Genomic DNA, 17,780 nt, shown 5'->3' with positions numbered 1-17,780 from the left:
GTGGTATCGGCCGAAATCGAAGAAGGAAGGTCTACGACCACTGCTTCTTTGTTTACCCGTTTGACAGATAATTCTAATCTTAAAAAAAGAAACGAAGTATAGTTGAAGGGATGGAAAAGTGACATAGGCTACTTTTTGTCTCTTTCTAACGCGAGCGAATCGGGCAAAAGCTAGTTCATAGTAAAACTGTTATGAAACTTAATATATAACAGATGAACGGCCGCCGTATTCGAATCGCTAGTTTCTTTTAAGATCCATTATAAATATGAAATATAACTGCGACTTCACACGCTACATTAATAATGATTACAAACTCACATTTCGCATTTCTAATAAATTACTTCGGTAGAATATCTGTATTAATTAGAGAATAACTAGCATAGAGGGCGCACCGAAAGTTTTTGAAATCACTTCGAGATTTTAAAAACGTAAGATGTAAATGATCTACAGAGTGGGGCCTGTAACAACGGCGAAGAATTGAACTCTAGGCTATTCTCCTTATCAGAAATTCCCGTCAACTTTGTACAATGCCACGTCAGCAAATTTTAATTGATCTTATTTTGTTACCAACATTTAGTAATATAATTCGACTTTCGTAAGATATATACAGGATAATTGTTATAATTAAGAAAATATAGATACTAGAGAACCTTAATGACGAAATAAAACTTAATAAAATCTCAATTCATCAACAAAATCTTGGTAACAAAATAGGAATTAATAAAAACAAATTTAACTTTTCCCTTAATTTTTGTACAAACTTTTCGAGAACTGCTGTTATACTGATTAACATTTGTTCGGTGACTTTTAAAAATAACTTGTATTTTGATTTTTATCACCATTGGAAGTTTTTTCTAAGAGGTAATGTATTGCGAATTCTGTTAAGTCTAAAGTGTGACAGACAACGTCAATGACAACAATAATGGGGTACATTGAAGCTAATATTTATTTTGTATGAAAAATTAAAAATTTAAAGACTTCATAATTTTTAAAAGTCACTGAACAAATGTTGATCAGTATAAGGAGAATAGCCTACAGTTCAATTCTTCGCCTTTGTTACAGGCCCCACTCTGTATATTATCAAATAATTAAAAAAAATAACAAAAGATGTTTGTATTTCAGATTTATTTAAGGTATATTTATTTTATTTTTTAATTATTCTATTATGACAATTGTGAGTGTGTACGGGAAAACGTCCCACTTTGTCGATTGCTATAAAGCCGCTTTGTCAGTTTATTCATATAAAAATATAAGTACTTATAAATCCCGCCTTAATGGTGGCCGACAAAGTGGGATGTTTTACTAAACACGCTCACAATGGTGCACTTAAAAGTTGTTTTCGGCCTATCCGAATAAAATAGGCGGGTTATGTGAATATTATAATTAGTTATTAAGTTACAATAAATTTAAATTTTCATCCCTGTTTATTTTTTGTGCCATGGCTAGTTCTATTCTATTTGTATAATGAACCATATAGGAAAACAAGCCGTGCGGTAAGTGTTTCAAAGCGAAGTGTTGAAAATAAAACTTGACAGCCTAGTTTTCTTCGTTCTCAAAACTTTCAGTTCGCCCCTCGTTAGTCTATATCTGTCATGTATCTGACAATATTGTCAATAAATACAGGTTTACACTTATGAACTACGATTACGTCAGAACCGATATAACCACTGGATTTACCGGTATTTTTCTCTGACTGGTCAGGTTACCTTATCGCGCTCGCTATTGATGTTGTACTGTCAACAACACAGCTTTTTTTTTTTAATGGGCGTACTCTTGGCCACAGGCTAGTCAAAGGCAAAGACGTGGCCTACGATGGAATGAGCTCGCTCAGAAGATCTCTGTTCACTCTTGATTTGAAGGTTGCCGGGTTATATGAGCTCGGAAATATAGCCGCCGGCAAGGAATTCCACTCCTTGGCAGTGCGCATAAGAAAAGAAGAAGCAAAGCGCTTCGTGCGGATTCATGGAATATCTACCAAGTAAGGATGGAAACCGGCCGTGCGTCTAACGCCGTGTCTTGCGTGGGCGACGGTCGCGTGACCGTCGCGCGACCGTCGCCGTCGCATCTCATACTTCCATATCGATAAGGTTTGATTTCGTATGCGGTATGCGTCGCATCGCCGTCGCGCGACCATCGCGCGACCGTCGCCCACGCAAGCCACGGCGTAAGAGTCCGATGGTAGAATGGGGACGGTGGAATAAGCTCGTGTAGCTCTTGAGCACACTCCCCGAACTGCGAAGTGAATACAGACAAACTGCCAAAAACATGTATACAGAACTTCATTGCCTGTACATTAAGGTGTGTATACACTTTGTATTCACGACTGTTTTTGTCATTCGACTGTGTTATCAGAGGGCCTACCGCCGTAGAGTAAGTCTTGACATATGCGATTTGTGGCATATTTCTCTATCGTTCTAATTACGCCTGAAGTGGAGTAAAAGAGACAGATGCGATTAAAGCTTCACGCTATTAAGTATGGTTTGTTCATAGTCTTTTTTTTTCCTTCTAAAAAATGCATTGGCTGATTAAATTACCTATACATGCTACATTTTCATACGTAAAAACATTTTATATGAATCTAGGTACTGGCATATATTTACTGTGATAAAGTACTTGTGCATAGTTACTAGATACTTAAAGCCAATCGGAAGCTGTATAAATAAGGTTACGTTATACCTTGCCTTTAGTACCAGTATAAATAATACTGTCCCTGTTTCACAACTTTATTTAATGTGATGTGGTGCAAGAACACCACATCACATTCTAGAAACTTACAACTATGTGTTTCTCCGGAAACTAAGTCACTCTTGGCCACGTGTTTGCCTTTGGCTAAGAGTAATCCCATTTAAAAAAAAGTTGCTGTCTCGTACTAGCATGATAACAATGATCAAAACTGTTGCCTGTGATATTTTTGAATCGATACAACCTTAAAAGTTATGATAAACAAAATGTATAAATAGTTTAATTTCAATTCCGTCAAAAAACATAGTTAAGGGCTACGACAATTGCTTACCTTCTGATGATAATGATGATTCAATTAGTCATTTGGCTACTTAAATTATCCATACTACTATTATAAATGGGAATGTGAGAGTCTGTGTGTGTGTCTGTTTGTTTTTCCATCTTTCACAGCAAAACGGAGCGACGAATTGACGTGATTTTTAAGAGGATATAGTTGAAGGCATGGAGAGTGACATAGGCTACTTTTTGTCTCTTTCTAACGCGAGCGAAGCCGCGGGCTAAAATGTAACTCGTACCTACCGTAAAACGTTGTACGATACACGTGCGAAAAGGGATTCATGACTAGTAACGGTTGAAAATATTGCCTTCGGTCGTGTTTTGATTTATGGCAACTCATTTCGACTTTTCCCTTTTCAGCACTTGTATCGCAATATAGCATTTTAGTCGGCAGGTTATCTATTATTACCTTGTTGTTACTTGCAGATAAATTACCGAAATGATTTCCTTCCGCGAACGCGGCTGAGGAATGAAATCTCTTTCGGAGTTTTTATCAAGAAACTATGGCACGATTTTCTTCATAAGAGTGGAAAAGTGTTGCGAAGGATTTTTATTAGGTACAAAGAAAATAGTACATTACGTAAGTGCGTAAAAAATGAAGTTCGAAACGAGTGGCGATAAATTAAATCTAATTTCCTTTCGTAAAAACTAGTGCCTGCGCCAAATCTTGGGATTAGTTGCCAAAGCCGAACCGAAGCTCCCATGAGCCGTGGCATATGCCGGGATAACGCAAGGAGGAATGTGATGATTACCATTAACAAATCCAGATCAAATGTATAATCGGTTGCTACAATCAGAATATGCCTGGAGTTATACCATCATGTCTTACTTAGTTTTACAAATGAAGCTGTCTCTCCTAAATCAATCATGGCTAATCGGTTCATTTGAAGTGTTGGCTAATGTGTACGCGGTGGAACGAAAAGTGATGGTAACGGCCCGGCCACGACATTGGTCTAAGCGCGACAGCGGTGAGCGGCAGCCATACGTGCGAATGAAAAGTCCCATCGCTGTGTCTCGCTCCAATGTATGGGCGCCGCTCACCGCTGTCCCGCTTAGACCAAAGTCGTGGCCGGGCCGTAAATGTGGCAAGCGTGTAAACGTGCTTAATACTGCATAAAAATGTAAAGTTTTTATATACATAAGTTTTTTTTCATCACACCCGCACTTTAAATGTGCTATTGTACGCAGGCGGAGCGTGAGTTATAAAAATCCCAAGGGAATAATGAAGTTTCTTGCACCGTACTTTACTTTTTTACATCTATTTACATATTTTTTACGTTGCGAGTGTGATGAAAAACATTGTGTGTAACTCGGGGAGTATGAATATTACTCACTCGAGTCTTTAAATCGCTCCGGCAAGCCGTCGCGATTTAACTTACTCTCGTTAGTAATATTCAACTTCCTCCCCTTGTTGCACAATGCACTATTATAAATCAGGTATTTGTGTCAAGTAAAGACATGCATTTAATGTTATATCTGTGTAAAATATGTCAAAAAATTCACACCTCCTTTAGTTTAAAAAAAATGTAGGTAATATAGCTCGCAGACGTTTCTGCATAATAAAAAACAAATCTCAAAAACAATATTCTTTTCTGCGGACACTCCACAAATTACTGATTTTTAATTTTTCTCCTTTTAAAGTAAGACGTTTTAAAATTACGGTAAAGACGAAAATTAGGCGTAGGTAAGTATTATAATAATCATTTTATAATTTCACCGAAAATAATGTCACAAGCTAGTTCTAAAAAAAATAGAGTAAGTATCTAATTCATAATTATGTAAAATATTTAGTTATGTCCTTGAATCATAAAGCACAAAATATGCTCATTATAAAAAAAATGTAACGGCCTAAAAGGCCTTTTAGCCCATTTTAAGATAAAAACAAAACAAGTAACGAAACGGTAAAATCGAGCCGCCATTAAGCTGTGTCAAAACTCAGTTCAAAGTGGCACGTTAAGTGGAGTGCCCTGAACTTGACCGCTTTTGCTCTACAAATATATATATACTAGAAGTGACATTTAATTCATTTATTATGTGCATTCGTTTTTTGTGACCGATGTAGCATATAGTAGCATATGATACAGCATATGGCACAAGTCCCATCGCGAGCTAGTAAACTATGAGCTATCGGCTATAAAAACGAACAAAAGATAATCACTCCCGTGTAAATAAAAGAGACACGGCGATGTTTATAGCTACTCGCCCAGCGTGTCTCTTTTATTTGCACGGGAGTGCTTATCTTTTGTTCGTTTTTATAGCCGATAGCTCATAGCTTACTAGCTCGCGGTGGGACCAGTGCCTTAAGCACATAGCATAGTAGATATATTTACGGAACAATCGAATCACATAGCCATAGATTTGGTTAAGTTAGTGTGTAATACATAGGAATAGGCTAGTTTCCTATACTTAAAATAAAATATTTTATGCAGTGCACGAATTAAAGCACCACATAATTAAAAGAAAAATATGAACAGTAGTTACTTTCAAACATGATTTCTATTTAATAAGCCAAGCAGAAAGATATGAAGTAAATAAATTGACCGTGACGTCACTCTTCAGTATTTCATAGAAATTCCATATTAGCAAATCGTTTTGACAGTTCTTAAAAAGAAGCTGATAAGACGAGTAGGAAACTAGCCTATTAAAATGTTATGCGCTTTGCTTCTTCTTTTCTTATGCGCACTGCCAAGGAGTGGAATTCCTTGCCGGCGGCTATATTTCCGAGCTCATATAACCCGGCAACCTTCAAATCAAGAGCGAACAGGCATCTTCTGGGCGAGCTCACTCCATCTTAAGCCACGTCTTCGCCTTTGGCTAGTCTGTGGTCAAGAGTAAGCCCATTTATAATAAAAAAAAACAGCTTCTTAGGTTTAATGATTTATCGGATGCCGTTATTCGATTGAGCAGGGGGTGTATCTGATTTCTAAACTTTAAACTACTTTTTTTTTATAAATTCAGTTCAGAAGCAATGTTACCTGGTAACAATGCTCCTAACATATTTTTTTGACATAGGGCTGATATTCATATCATGCCACAATTTTAAACATTGTCAGTTTAAATTCGGGGTGGTCTTTTGTATATACATATATATTATACGTGAATAAATATAGAAAATAAAATATTCTACATATTTTTTTTAAATCAATGAGTAAAAAGTTTAGAGCAAATTTTGGTGCAAAGTAGGCTCGTTTTACGATAGTTCCCTAAAAACATAGAATAAGAGCAAAGATATATATCTTATATTTGAGGTTATACGCCTGTAAGGCACTTCCAGCGCTGTATGTCGATGATCGGCGTGGGCGCAGCGCAGCGAGATGCGCGCGCGTTGTGTAACGCTATCGTAATCGTTAGTATTAATTTCCGTGAACTTTCTATACTGCGCCCGACCGATTGTGGTGCGTTGAAATTTTTATCAGCCAAGAAAATAAGTAGCAAGCTTTCTCTGCGACTAACCGACTGTGATGCGTTGTTGTTTTCCCTTGCAACATTTTACGCCCTTAAAAGCATCAACCATTTGTCTTTTTTTTTAGTATGAAAAGGTAGGGGTCAAACAGATTTTAATGTATGGGTAATTGGTTATATCTCTCCTGTGGACATTACAAAAGTTAAGAAAAATCTAGTGATAATTTTTAGACGACATTCTAATGACGGGAAACATTTTTTTAGTTCTTGACACTCAAATACGAAAAACGGAATACGAATGTACCAGAGTCGTTAACTTTTATAATATTGTCCACAGAAGTCACGTATTTACTAAATCTTTTTGGGAGTGCACATTGACAAAAGTCTGAACTGGAAAAGTCACGTACAATTTATTTGCTCAAAACTAGCAACATCAGCATATGCACTTAACCAGTTGAGACAAATAGTAAACATAGAGGTAGTCATATCAGCATATCATGCGTTAGTAGCATCTGTTTTGAGGTATGGGGTTATCTTTTGGGGGAATAGTACCGACCGAGAATGTGTTCTGAAATCTCAAAAGAAACACTCCTTTTTGATGTGTACTTAACACAGCAAAAGGGAGTGTACAAGTTTCTAATGGGGTGGCAACGCGCATGTGATACTGTTTGAGTTGCAGGCGTCCATAGGTTACGGTGACCGCTTTACATCAGGCGGACCGTATACTTGTTTGCCACCGACGTAGTATAAAAAAAAAAGATGTATTAGAGCAATGTTTGGACTGAAAACGCTAGATAGTAGTAGACCGTATTTTGCAAAATATAATATTTTGACATTTCCCGCCATTTACATCTACGAAGTAGCTTTATTTGTCAAAAATAACCCTGACATATTTCAGAGGCAAAACTCGGTGTGTGCCTCTTTAAGAGAACGAGATAACAGCAGAATTCATAATCAACTTGCTAATACTGCCCTGTTGAGGAAAAGCATACTTGGTACAGCACCTAAAATATGTAATAAGATACCAAAGGAAATTAGGGATAGTAGTATTAATTTATTCAAGGACTATTACCCTGTATACAACATCTTAATTTTAATTTACTCATGTTAACAAATAAAGCATCTTATCTTATCTTATCTTTTTGACCAGTGACGTTTGACCACGATCACACCTGTTGGTAAGTGATGATGCGCTTTACGGTGCAGCACGCTTACCTATGAGATACCGATTTACTCTTGCTTTAAAGAGAGCAGGGCATTCCACTCCTTGGCGGTGACATTCTAATCCAGAAGGCAAACTAGTTGGATAACTCGGGTTTCTGCTAGAGTTCTTCTACACCCAAAAGTCACCGGCCGATACCAAATGACCACCGACCGATATGACAGTTCCGAAAAATTCATTGGTATGGGCTGGAGTATTAAACCAGCGACTTCTTGATCGAAAGACGTACAGATGTAAGTAGTGCTAAAAGGGTTTCCCTTGTATTTTTCCGGAAACGTTCATTTGTCATGCTAGTTCAGTCAATGTTATTATATCTTGTACTTTTCGTTTCCGTAACAATTCGAAGGCAAATCTTTACGCACTGCATCTGTACCTAGGTCTTGTCGAAGAAAAGTATCGCAACTATGTGGTATGGATCGGATTTGTGTAAAGTTGTGCTATAATTTAGTGAACGATGTAACACCAAATAGCGTACTGTCTCAGTTTCCTAATACGCATGTTCTACATGTCGAAACTAGTGAAACAGCAAAACTGCATATGAATACTATTTGTCTTACGTGAACTAGTTTCAATCTATCATTTATTCATTAAGAGTCACAGAACCCGCATCAGTTTTAACAAACTAAAATCTATTAAAGATTTCAACTGACTTTGGTACGACCTTGATGATAAAAAAGATATTTATTCGTGACAGTTCCAAACACTTACAAAGGTACACTGGTACGGACAACGAAAAAAAAAATAGAACATTACGAGTAAGTGCGTTTTCATATTATCCGATCCGATATCGGATGTCGGAAGGATTACAATAGAAGAAATCCAAGATGGCGCCTGTAATGTATGGGATATCGGTCCGACATCCGATATCGGATCGGATAATGTGAAAATCGCACTAAGTGCGCGTCAGAAATCATGCTATGATACCTATTAGTGCTGCTTGATGAATGAGGATAGATGCATACGCAATGAAGTTTAGTGTGTGCGTGAAATGACAGCATATGCCATCAGAATCATTATCTTCCAAAAATTTTATTTTCTTTTTTTATTAATATTTTCTGAGAGTGATTAAGTCCTAGACGTCTTGAGCTTGAGTTCCGGTGGTCCAAACACGGTTCGGGAACTGTATTAAAGAACTTTTCCCCTCACTAGCTCGGAAACACGTGTTTTGACCTTTAATACCAGCGGGTAAAAACTCATTTTATCCACTAGTGGGTAAAGTAATTTGACCTTGAATAAAGTCAAATTAACTGCTTTAAAATTGATAAAGGTAGGTGAATCTAGTAATAAAGATGATTTACCACCTGTGGAACTACTGGAAGCAGTGATAAACGCATTTTTGCGTTGTAGTTTTCTCGCTATAGTGAGGGGAAAAGTTTTGTGTTACACTCGGGTGCAAATGTATTTTACTTCTCGTGTGTTAAAAAACTCGCAAGTTCAGGATTCTATTCTCGAACCACTCGCTTCGCTCGTGGTTCAACTATAGAATCCTTTCACTTGCTCGTTTTTCAATTCCACACTCGGCGTTAAAATACAACTTTGCCCCCTTGTATAACAAATAACTATTATGAGAAGAAGCGTTTTTAAATATTACATACTCTAAAAACATAAAAAAAAACCGGCCAAGAGCGTGTCGGGCCACGCTCAGTGTAGGGTTCCGTAGTTTTCCGTATTTTTCTCAAAAACTACTGAACCTATCAAGTTCAAAACAATTTTCCTGGAAAGTCTTTATAAAGTTCTACTTTTGAGATTTTTCCCATAATTTTTAAACATATGGTTCAAAAGTTAGAGGGGGGGGACGCACTTTTTTTCCTTTAGGAGCGATTATTTCCGAAAATATTAATATTATCAAAAAACAATGTTAGTAAACCCTTATTCATTTTTAAATACCTATCCAACAATATATCACACGTTGGGGTTGGAATGAAAAAAAATATTAGCCCCCACTTTACATGTAGGGGGGGTACCCTAATAAAACATTTTTTTCTATTTTTTATTTTTGCACTTTGTTGGCGTGATTGATATACATATTGGTACCAAATTTCAGCTTTCTAGTGCTAACGGTTACTGAGATTATCCGCGGACGGACGGACGGACGGACGGACGGACGGACGGACGGACGGACGGACAGACAGACATGGCGAAACTATAAGGGTTCCTTGTTGACTACGGAACCCTAAAAAAATGGACGAATTGTTAATCCTTAGACCATTTCCCAATAAATATAGGTGAAGAAATGTCTTATTACAAAATACTTGCGACATCCATACTAATATTATAAATGGGAAAGTGTGTGTCTTTGTTTGTCCGTCTTTCACGGCAAAACGGAGCAACGAATCGATGTGATTTTTTAAATGGAGATAGTTAAAGGGTTGGAAAGTGACATAGGCTACTATTGTCTCTTTCTAACACGATCGAAGCCGCGGGCAAGCTAGTGATACTATAACTGTGCATAAAGCATAGAAAATTACCTAAAGCCTATAATGTTACGTAGCTAATATAATATGTAAGAATCGCCTGGATTATCCAACAATCTAGCGATAGGCACAGCGAATGTTGAATAATGATACAAAACGGAATATTTTAAATAGTCAGAGCCAGGCTAACCTAGGTTGGCAGCGATTTTTACTGCCCCACGGCAAAGGCAAGGGTTGAAGTAAACGACATAATGTCATAGAAATTAGGGCCAGGTTGCACCACCTGCTTAACTCAAGGTTAGTAGGCTCGGCTGCCCTACGCAGAAATCAAGTATCTCAAAATTTTCCAAAAAATGGTTTTTTACATCTTTCGATTCAGTTTTTCAAAATACATCTTTTAGTATTTTTTTGAAATTTTTATAATGTATATTTTTCAAAATACAGAACTTTAAAAAATTCAAGTATCTTTTTTTAACGGGGTATTCTACGCTAAAGTCAAGTATCTACCCTATTTCTATCTTGAAATCGAGTATCTTGCGAAAGATACTTGCAATTCATATTAGATGGCTAAGTTACTTGACTTCAGAGTTGAAATATTGATATTGATTGCGAAGTTACTTGACTTCAGCGTAGAAATATTGATATTTATTGATAAGTTACTTGACTTCAGCGTAGAACTATTTATATTCATTGCGAAGTTACTTAACTTCGGCGTCTATCATTTTGTTATGATGTCAAAAGCTTGTAATTACTAATACATGTATTAATTTGGGTTTCGGGTAGAAATTTTCTTAGTATTAAAAAACAACCAGATGTATCTAAACAGTAAAAGCACAAGGAACTTGTCTTATTTAATATGTAACTTCTTTTATACAAAATACGAAAATACATATAACGAACACACGTTTACATAATTATTGCATGTTGGTTAGTTGATAAATAGGCTACTAGCCTCGTACTCAAATCAGCTTCTTTTTAAGAACTGTCAAAACGAATTTGAAAGACTTGCTAATAATGGAATTTATATGACATTGAATTGAGTGACGTCACGGTCAACTCAGTAACTTTATACATATATTTCTACCCTGGCTTATCTCATAATTCTTATGCTTTATTTCGTGCATGGTATAAAATATTTTATTTTAACTACAATCAAGTTCCCTATTAGATATTATAATTAAGGAAGACTATAACTTTCATTATTTTTTTGTCTTCCGAGTATTTAGGCACCTACCTACTGTACTTGATTAATATTGTGCGTTCCACGGGAAATCGCTTTCGAGGTTTTTTTATTATTTAAATAGTCTCCCACAACGTAAGTACTTCATTAAGTTTCAGGAGTATTTTTGAACTCTTCGTGACAGATAAACCTCTTAAACCTATAATCTTTCTTAAGATTAACAACTTGCATTCAAACACAACCAGAGCTTCTTTTCCGTGTATTACTCCAATATTGCATTTATATTAAAACCTAATTTACACAAGCATGACATACACTACATTAAAGGCATCTATCTAAAATGTATACATTGTATACATATAGGTACCTATCTACTAGCGGCCCGCCCCGGCTGCGCACGGGGCTGTCATAAAAATGGTTATAGTTATTTATCCTTAAAAGATAGACATATGCTATTACTGACTTTTTTGTATTTCTATGAAAGATACACAATTTCGCGATACATTGTTTTGATACAGCTCAAACAGTTTGGGCAGCGTTTTCGATTAAAGCTCTCAGCCAGCAGAATTTTGTCCGACTTGATTAGCAAAAATTGAGATATTTCAACCAATTTAAACAAGATATCAACAAATTATATACCAAAACCTTTCCGCAGAATCATTTTATTTATTGGTGAAAACCGCATGAAAATTCGTTCTGTAGTTTTTGTTTTAGATACAGTTAAAAATAAGAAGCCTACCAAAGCTAAATGAAAACAGTTCAAGATACTTGCTTTCTTGTAGAAAAGCTTTAAAATTTTCTTATCGCATTCTACGCAGAAAGCTGTTTTTGTATTTTAAAATGATTGTGCTAACCATTTTGAAGAAAAAATTATAGTACACTATTAATGATATCTAGTATAATAAAGTTCGTCTGTTTAAAAGGCTATCAATTAATTAATAAGCATATAATCAGGAAAAATAAAACAAAATCGTTTTTTCGCTCTACTGTAAAATTTGGCAAAAAGCAGATACTTGATTTCTGCATAGGGCAGCCGGGCTGTCAACTGTCAAATTCCATATAAAATGGTGGGTTGACCCCGGGTTAACCCCTCCATTTTCGGTGGTTCAACTGAGCCTTAGACGTTTAAAATAAGAGTTTTATTGGTGATGCTGTGAAAAATGTTGCCAACTTGCCTGTAGTATGTAATTCCTTGCAAAGAAGTAGAACCTCAATAGCGCAAATCTTTCTCAAAAAAGGTACAAAGTTATTGTTTCTTTGTTAGGGCAAAGGGGTATACTGTCCAGCTGAAAGTAACCAGTCACAGCATGCAATGGACGCCCGTAATTTGAGAGGAAATCGGTCAGGACATCATCATCATAGCATACGATTTTCTAACGTTGGCTCAATCAATACACTAATTAAGTTAGCTGCGTCGCCCTAATTCAAACTGGTGTTCGCTAGCAGTAGGGCAAGGGTAGCAATGGCGTCTGTGTGCGATGTGGGGGTGATCTTGTTGGTTTTTATCAGTTGTGTTCAGTATGGTAAGTCATTTTTGACTTTAATAGTACATTACATCAGAGGCCGGGAAAATGAGGATTTCCGGCCAAGTGGGTATATATGGCCGAGCGAGCGTGCGAGCGAGGCCGGATAGGGATACGAGGCCGGGAATCCGTTTTCACGCCGAGGCATGTATAGTGCTTTTCTCAAACATACAATGAAATAAAAAAAAAATGCTCTAAAGGACAATATTTTATAAAAAAAGTTACTTTGCAGGCCTAGGCCTAAAAAATAATATGAAATCCCTTTACAGTCCTCTCGAGTTGTTGCGCCCAAAAAGCGATAGTTCCCAGCCCATTTTAAGGAACGTAAAGACAATATTCATTGCATGTTTGAGAAAAATTCTTTTTCAGTACAGATGGTGTTTTTTTCACGCACTAGTGCGAGAAGTGGTTCATTATATGCCAGGTCGAAACTTCGGATGGCCATTGTACTGAAAAACGTCGTACGAAACACGTGCGAAAAGGAAATTCGCTCCCTTCGGTCGTATTTTAATTTATCGCCACTCGTTTCGAACTTCCGTTTTTTCGCACTAGTATCGTAATGTACTATTTTGATCTAATAAGTAAACGTTTGGAAACACTGCTAATAAATGTAATTTTCCTTGTCGATTACGCCATTAACGTATTACAAACTCATACTGTACTTCTATGCCTCTCAATAATTACCGAGAATTGAACAATCATATAAATAGTGCATATTCATTTCTTTCCAATACTCATAAAGTTTCATTACTATTACCAAAGACATATATAACTCCGTATAGACAGATAAAGTCCAAAAAAAAGTAGGTACCTCAGAACCATATAGAAAAAGGTACGGTGGCCTAGGTGGCATTACACCTTTGGGGGACGCTCGGCTAGATGGCGCTAATATTAATTTTTGACATTTTAACACATATCAATCTAAGAACATGGGCGAAATTGTCAAAACTGAGGGTCAAAAGTTTTAAGCCTGTGTCGAGAGATGGCAGTATATGCACTGTGATTACACATTTTTACTTTGACAGTAACTCTCTATAATACTCGATCCTCTTTGCTATTACGAAAATGATTGTATGCACTCGTAAAGTAGCCAAATACAAAAAAACTATGACCAAATCAAAGTGTGAAATGAAATGAGTTATTAAATACCACAGGCCTATAATATATAACAATGTGTGAAGGTTGTATTGCAATAAAAAATGTTGATAAGATGTTACCTTGACATCCGATCAGAATTATAACTTGCGTATTTATGTACTTAATAAATAGTTTTGTCCATTTTGGCACCCAAAGACCCGGTATACTCTTAGGTCGACACGTTCGTTTTTCGTCACGTTCCTAAATTATTCAAATTCTGCTTTCGTCAGCCATTCTTTATTCGTCACGATCGTCGATGGTCCTTCTCAACTACGGCCAATTTCGTTGTTCATCTCTATCTTAATCCGTTTCGTTCTTTACTCGTCATAACCTTCTTTCGTCATGTTCGCTGTTAAATCTATGTATTGCGTGTTTTTTCTTAGGTCAGTACGAAGTTAGAATATGACCAAATACGAAATGACGAAAAACTATTGAGTCGAAATAAGAAAAAGGTCAACTGATTATGGTCAAAGACGATAATGACTGCAGACTAAGTTGACGAATGAAGAATGGCTGACGAAAAAAGAATCGGACAAATTTAGGTACGTGACGAAAAACGGACGTCGACCCAAGAGTATACCAAGACCCCGGTATATCAAATATGTATCAACACAAAAACATTGAATCAAATTTTTTTAACAATTGATATTGGATATCAGGTCGATCAGGACGAAGCCCTACGTGTAGTCTCAGAATATCGACATGCGCGGTTGAACTTGGCTTTAATAAACATCACTACAGTAACACATTACAATATATCCATACTAATATTATAAATGGGAAAATGTGTGTTTGTTTGTCCGTCTTTCACGGCAAAACGGAGCGACAAATTAACGTGAGTTTTTAAGTGGAGATAGTTGAAGTGATGGAGAGTGACATAGGCTACTTTTTGTCTTTTTCTAACCCCCCCCCCCCCCACACACACACTTAACTAAAATGGGGGGGTGGAATTTTGTAGGCAAAAGCTAGAAAGAGAATAATTATTGTTTTTTTATTTCCAGCGTCTTCCATCTTCTGCTACGACTGTAACAGCGCTTTTGACCCCCGATGCGGGGAGGAGTTTGACCCCTTCAGCCTCGGGGTGGTCAACTGTTCGCTCCGTGACCCCCCTGACCATATAAACGTGTCTGAACCGACCATCTGCAGATCTATTAAGATGGAGAGTGAGTATTTACTTTGTACACCTAATATAATATCGCCCTTTTTAGCCTGGTTGTGGTCAACCTCCTCGCTAATAATATTAATAGAATACTAGAATAGTAAAATATAAAAGCGCTGGTGACGTAGAGCGGTAAGAGCACGCGGCTTTCGTTTCGATCCAGAGGTCGCGGGTTCCAACCCCGGCTCGTACCAATAGTTTTTCGGAATTTATGTGCGAAATGTCTGTGAGCTAAACGCTTATGGCTGATGGTCATAAAAACATACGGCCTTGCCACGTTAATGGTCTAGGGCGACCAATTGGGCGGCGCGCGGCGCTGGAAACGCGCGCGGGCGCTAGCCATGTCACGTACTTTTAGAAGCGGTGGCAGGGCCCAGGCCCCAGGAGCGGCCAGGGCGTTGTCATATTTAAAAACATGTTTTTTTACTGTCGAATATGACTCTAAAGTGCATAGAATGCTTTAATTACTCAATTACGTCTTGTATAAGAAAATGTGTGATAACTAAATACAGATCACTTTTCAAAACTTCAGCATAAGACTAATTTCATAGTCTGTTTTTGTTAGAAAAGTGCCTAAACTTTATAATCTTTCTATTACAGTCTACGGCAAAGTTCGAGTAGTTCGTCAATGCGGCTACATCGAAGACGGTCCAAACGAGAAGAACTGCCAACGCAAGCCTGGCAACGGGGACCTGTTTGTCACCTACTGTTCCTGCGATACTGATCTTTGCAACCACGGGGCAGAACATGGGTTGGCAGTCGTTATTATGGCGTTGGTCTTGTTAGTTCAAATGATGTGTTGAATGTTCGAATAAATAATGTTGCTGTTTGACTTTTTTACTATTTTGCACGGTCACGAAACACAAGACATCCTATAAATTCCACACCTTGGTACTACCCAATTACTTTGTACCTGTGCTTTGTACTAATATTATAAATGGGAAAGTGTATGTGTCTGTTTGGTAGTCCGTCTTTCACGGCAAAACGGAGCGACGAATAGACGTTTTGTCTCTTTATAACGCGAGCGAAGCCGCGGGGAAACAAACGGGCATTCCTTACCATTAAACGGCAAAAGCTATGGATACAATTTTTAATATTTATTCTCATCATGTTCATGTACCTAAACGCCTGAGAAAACTGTCTTAGCAATATTGCATTACGTTTGCACTTGCCGTCGCAAATTCATAGGCGTCATATTATTATGAAAGGCTTTCGTGCATAAAAATATTCAAACACAATTAGATAACATTATCGAATGTATCATTGATTATACATATTCATAATTGTCTATGAACTTACATACGTTATTTTTATTTCAAATTGAGCCGGGGTCGGATATTTTTTATTTCGCAAATCGTTGTAAATAATGAGTTAACGTTTGGGTCTGTCTTCCATGCTTTTGCTTACCCCGCATACACCTTTGTCGTCTTAGTTTATTCTGATACAAATATAAAGCATAGACGACCAATCATATCTTGTCACTAAAAAAGGCGGCAAAGTTTAAAAATCGAGGGCTGCAACACTGGGGAAAACTGAAACACTTGAGTATGCGGCTGTGTTTGACAGCCGCATATTTACTCAATAATTTTAACCACTGAAACATTGTTATATGTTAGCCTGACACGGTATTCATTTTTAGTCAAAATTGACTAAACAAAGACGCACATATCCCCAGTGTTGCAGCCCTCGATTTTTAAACTTTGCCGCCTTTTTTAGTGACAAGATATATTATGATTGGTACATTCCTGTTTTATGTTCGTTTCAAAGGGCATAGGGATACCATACTTTAGTTTGCTGTTCTTAGCTACTGTCATAATCCGGTTGACAAGACTATAATAAGACTGACCTGGGTTAGCCCCGTCCCTGAACACCTTGGGCTGGTTCCTGTATGCCAGGAAATACTGGATGTGCGCCATCTCGTGGTGGGCGGTGATTAAGTCTTTCATGTCCACGTGGGTGCACATTTTGATGCTGTAACATAAAGATAAATTATGAAGATAAAATTAGAAGCTAATATTTGTACAATTTGCAAGATATTTCCGATTAAAAAAAATATATATTCTTCTTCTCAAGTGCCTCTTCAACTAGTAGAAGAAAGCAGAGAGAGAGAAGAAAGTAAAGTAGAAGGTTAGCAGTCAGCTTCGCACATTTTGCCCTATCTTTGGCGAGGTTGAATAGCTTATCGGCATCTGGGCGTTTTTCAAATTAAATCCCAAATATCGAATTTCACCAGATCTGGACGTGTTTGGGCTCATTCTTCTCAGAATCACGAGTTGATTCGATCCCGAAGATAAAAAATGTGTCCCAAATTTTCCGTACAAAATTCGAGTTTCCAATACGTCACGCTCGTAGAAAGTTCATACTAAAATCGTGACGTAAAAGAAAAAAAAAATTAGGACCCATTTCGGGATTTAATTTGGAAAACGCCCATCTACGGTTCCAGTCCATTCACGGATGTTACGGATATAAAAATAAATAATGCTTCAAAAAGCATTCTGATATCAATGACATCTATTAATTTGGATAGCTTCGTTCGACTCTTTCTTATTTTTGCTGCTTTTAAACTGGTAATAAAAATGTTTTAATTTTCAATTTCCACATATTCTTGATATGTAGTTGGATTTCATCGATACGGACAATGGATTAGATGGTCTGGATGTTACTTAAGAGGGGGTAGAGCAGGGAGAATTTTCAGAATCTGTCAAATTACCCCATTACACACACA

At 37.1% G+C, this 17,780-nt stretch overlaps 1 protein-coding gene across 1 annotated transcript in view; it reads right to left on the bottom strand.

The window, feature by feature from the left end:
- Positions 1-17,780, bottom strand: part of LOC125242036 (angiotensin-converting enzyme-like) — a 294,233-nt gene that overhangs the window by 231,813 nt on the left and 44,640 nt on the right. Inside the window, exon 7 of the mRNA XM_048150745.1 lies at positions 16,902-17,026. Coding sequence (XP_048006702.1) covers positions 16,902-17,026 — 125 coding nt within the window. The remainder of the gene's footprint in view (positions 1-16,901; positions 17,027-17,780) is intronic.

Source organism: Leguminivora glycinivorella, unplaced genomic scaffold, assembly GCF_023078275.1.
Source record: "Leguminivora glycinivorella isolate SPB_JAAS2020 unplaced genomic scaffold, LegGlyc_1.1 Scaffold3, whole genome shotgun sequence".
NCBI classification, from domain to species: Eukaryota; Metazoa; Arthropoda; class Insecta; order Lepidoptera; family Tortricidae; genus Leguminivora; species Leguminivora glycinivorella.
Note: the sequence above shows the minus strand (reverse complement) of the source record. Positions and strands in the feature narration are given on the sequence as shown.